The sequence below is a fragment of the Mirounga leonina genome, unplaced genomic scaffold (genome assembly GCF_011800145.1).
Source record: "Mirounga leonina isolate KUSES-001 unplaced genomic scaffold, KU_Mleo_1.0 Mir_53, whole genome shotgun sequence".
NCBI lineage: Eukaryota > Metazoa > Chordata > Mammalia > Carnivora > Phocidae > Mirounga > Mirounga leonina.
The window spans coordinates 15,707,469-15,711,959 of NW_023270807.1; the positions used below are offsets into that span (position 1 = coordinate 15,707,469).

Here is a 4,491-nt window from a genome sequence, read left to right on the forward strand (position 1 = left end):
TCCCTTTTAACCCAAAGTTCTAGGGACCGAAGGTCTATGGTTCTACAACTTTCAAAATTGTCAATTTGATTCAATTTGTTAAGTTTAAAGTACCAAATTTCTATCGAAGTCCAAAGTTGTCCTCATAGACTTTGCTGCTTGTGTAAATTGCTGTATGGAAGAGATTTCTATAGATCCAGGAGAAAAAGATGAATTATGGAGTGGAACCATATTTGTAACTAACATGCCTACAATTTCCCCTGTGGTATGTGTCAATAAGATGATGCAGCTCTCTTCACTTAGTCCTGTGCAATGCACACTGGGCATCTCAGTAAATTTTGTTTTCACATAGGCAAGTAGCCTTGCACTTTTCCTTAAGCAATTCATGTCCACAGCCAGCTGTTTTCTTCAAGGAATCACAGTTACTAAGGAGATCTTCAAACTCGCAACTGTTGGCTGTGACAAAAACAAATTAATTTCTCATTATCATTTTCCTCAGTAGCAGCAAAACAATCATACATTCAAAAGTGCATGAGGCTGGTAGGACTGGACAAAACAAGTCAACATCACTTATGCAATGATGGGCTTTCCCTTTCTTGAGGGACATATCAGGTGCCTTAGTTGAGCTCACTGATTAAACTATCACTTTTTTATTTTGAACTTGGCAATATGTTTCCAAAATAAATTGGCCTATTTTTCTCCCTTAGCCAAGAAAGTTAAATAAATATAAATAAATCTCTCTACACCTGCAGAGTCTAATATGGGAACAACTAGTCACATGTAGATATGTAAATTTAAATTATTCTAAATTAGATAAAGTAAAAAAATTAGTTCCTTAATCTTACTGGCCACATTTCAAATATTCAAAGGCCACATGTGACTAGTGGTTACTTGTAAGACACATGCTGATAGAGAACATTTCCTTCATTTCATACTGTGGAATAGCACTGCTTTAGACTCCAATGCTTGTGTTCTGGAGAAAGGAATTTCTGTGGGAAGATGAAGATGCAAAACAATGATAATATGCCCCCTTTCCTTCTGGTATTTCTTCTTGGATCCTCCCCAGGGGCCACAAACTCAACAAATATCAAACTAAACTCATCATACTACTCACATGGCTGACAATTCTTGGGTATGGTCTCCCTGTATCCCCTCCCACAATCTCAGAGAAATGGCTCTCCAAGATTTCCTAGGCCAAGAACTGGATCAGTTTGAATTCCTTCTTCCCTGCTTCTGACCAGCAATCAATCAGCACAGGTAACAAACACTGGTTATTCTATTTCTTGTTTTCCAACCCTGTCCAATTCTCTTCATTTATTTTGTCAGTAATGCAGTAGAAAGATTTTTTTTTTTAAACCCATGGTTTTCAATGGTTTTCTATCTAGTTTCCATCCAATTGTTTTTCCATACTATTTTTTTTTTTTTAATTCTATTATGTTATGTTAGTCACCATACAATACATCATTGGTTTTTGATGTGGTAATCCACAATCCATTGTTTTCGTATAACACCCAGTGCTCCATGCAGTACGTGCCCTCCTTAATACCCATCACCGGGCTAACCAATCCTCCCTCCCCGCTCCCCTCTAAAACCCTGTTTGTTTCTCAGAGTCCATAGTCTCTCATGGTTCATCTCTCCCTCCAATTCCCCCTCCCCATATGTTTTTCCATACTACTGCTAGAAAGCTCTTTATAAAACACGGTTCCAATGCTGTCACTCTTTTGTTTAAAATCTTTCAATTGAGTGTTTATTGATAATAGGATAAATTACAAGCTTCTTACCAAATAGCATTCAGCATAGCTATAAATATGTAACTTTTTCTCTTCTTTAGCTGATTTATAGCTTTAATGTCATCAATATTCTGAATTATAGATATATAATTCAGTCAGTAAGAATGCTAACTAAAGATGAATGCATTTGAAAGGTAAAAATCTCAATGAATGAGATTCATTCAACTGTATTATTCATAACAGTTTGAATACAAGTATCCCAACTATAAAAATCTAAGAGCTATTTTTACTTCTATTCATTACAACATTAGAAATTATATATATGACATTTATTTTTCTCTCCTTTTGCAACAATATTTTTGTGGGTTCTGTGAGCCAACACTATATACAGATTTGATTTTGTCATTAAAAATGTGCAGTAAACTACTATCAAATTATAGGGAAAGTGATTATTTATTAAGTTAAACACTATTCCAATTATACTATAGAAAAAAAGTAGTCAGCATAATGAACTCCTTAGCACAAAAGTAGTATAATAATAATTAAAAATAATACTAAAATAATAAAAATAATAATTTAAAAATATGTTGATGGAAGATCTTTCATTATCTTACATATGGTAATATTCTTTTCATTACAAATAATATGTAGGATACTAAAGTGTGTAAAATGTTTACATAAACACACACTATATTGAGTAACATCTTATAAAGATATTATTTGAATTGGTTACTTTAGGAGATTTCTTAACCCATAAAAAGAAAATAAAATATCAACTTTTTATTATAATAGCAAGGTGATCACTCCAAACTTACTGCATAATCCATTGTCACAGTTACCAGGGCAACTAGCACAAGGTGTTCCTTGTTGGTAAGGGGTATTCTTTTTACTCACATTATTGCCACTGAAATTTAAAATACATAATGTCAAATATTTTTCACTTTACAGTTTAGTTTATATTCCCCAAGGGCAGTATAAATTAACAAATATACATAACTACAAATGTTTTCAGTTATGTTAAAAAACTGAAAAATTACAATTCCTAGTGAGTAATTCAGGTAACATTCAAATTAAGAAAATACTTCACATATTGACCCATCTCCTTGACTATAATTCTTCAGACTGAGCAACTAAATCAGATTAAATGGAGTCTGAAGTTTTCAGAGTATATTTCAATGTGGCCACACTCTCTTCATCTCCTAGTAGACTTGATCAAATTGGTAAGGCACTACAGCCCAATGTGTTAGCTAGAGGTAGAGTATATTCCCTAGAGAGACAAAAGAGCTCCTGGGAGGCAGGAGGTTGCAGTTTGGAAAAGGATATTTGATGTTACAATATCATTTTATATTTGAAAGATAATAAAATACCAAGTTTCTCTAATATAATCTAGAAACAGTAAACTCCAGTATGTATATATATATATATATATATATATACACATATATAGCTTTAATATACACATACATATATGTGTGTGTGTATATATATATACAGTACTTTACCTTCTAGATGGAGGTAGTGATACTTAAGTAGTTAGTGTGTGTGTTTCTGGGACAGGCAGAAAAAAGAAATCTGTGAGTTTCTAGAGGTATTTGAGAGATTTTTAAACTTACCAAAAGGGGAATGTTCGTTCAAAAATTTTGACAAGCATGAATATCCAGAGTGTAATCACATTATAGTAACTAGCTTACAGCTTGCTGATGATCATTACTTATTGGCCATTTAATTTATTTGAATTACAAGAGAATCCAAATCTCAGTAGTATCAAGTGGGCCAAGAACACAAGGCCATGTATCTGAATCTCACCTCTTCACAGAATATAACTGACCATGTGTGAGCCCCTGGAAAAATGTGAAATAGACACAAACATGTTCTGGAAGTTCTCTTATCCCTGCTTGCCCTCATTATTCACTCCAACTCTCACTTCAGATGCCTTGCTCCTGATCCTCCTCTCTTATAGCCAGCCAGTGAGTTTGGATGCATTCTCCTAGGACCTTTCAATTCTTTCTACTAAACCCTAAGAAGTGCTTGCAAGAAAATGACATTGGAGGTCATACTTCTCACCCTGGAGATCCATATGCTCAGGTTATCTACAATCTCAAAATAAATCCTATAGGCCTTGGTTCTAGGGGTCCCCCGGTCTCCAGTGGCAAGAAACTTCAAACATTAAAAGAAAGTAAGGTTAACAGATAAGTTCAGATTAGATCTTCAATATATCCACAGAATTTATTGTAGGTAAATTCAAACACAATCCTTGATGAAAGAACATTTTCCTGCTACTGGTAAAGACCTTAAAGGATGGTTCATTATGGAGATTTTGTGAAAACTTCTGAAAAGCAAAGACTGAAGATGTGGTTCTTTTCTGGACTCTGAAGTACATTAAAAATCTCTTGAAAAAACGTTGAGATGAAAAAGAATGAATCATCTGTGATGGTAATAATGTAGGTGGTGTTATAGATAAGCAGGGCAAGGAACCTGTTAGCAGGAAGAGCTGAAATCACAATCTGCCATCCCCTACTTTCCACTCCATTACCTTCCCTTGCTTAACCATCAAGCTGCCACCCTCCTAAAGTGTGAAGTTGATGAGAACTGATGATATCAAATCTAGAGAAATGCACACTGCCCAGGCTCATGGAATAGCTGTGAGCCCAAGGGAAAGGTGACTGGGAGAAAAGATGTCACTCTATAACTGAGGGAAGAGAGTTTCAGATTTTATACTTGGATTTGAGAACCTGGTCTCTTCCCTGATAAGTTGAATGTATCTCAACTTAAAAGGCATTTC

General features: G+C 34.6%; 1 protein-coding gene across 1 annotated transcript in view; it reads right to left on the reverse strand.

Annotated features, from left to right (window-relative positions):
• Positions 1-307: 307 nt before the first annotated feature.
• CRISP2 (cysteine rich secretory protein 2) overlaps positions 308-4,491 on the reverse strand; it is a gene marked incomplete at its 5' end in the record, with an annotated part of 16,992 nt that continues 12,808 nt past the window's right edge. The window contains 2 exons of the mRNA XM_034990828.1: positions 308-435; positions 2,525-2,613. Of these exons, the coding sequence (XP_034846719.1) occupies positions 308-435; positions 2,525-2,613 (217 nt within the window). The remainder of the gene's footprint in view (positions 436-2,524; positions 2,614-4,491) is intronic.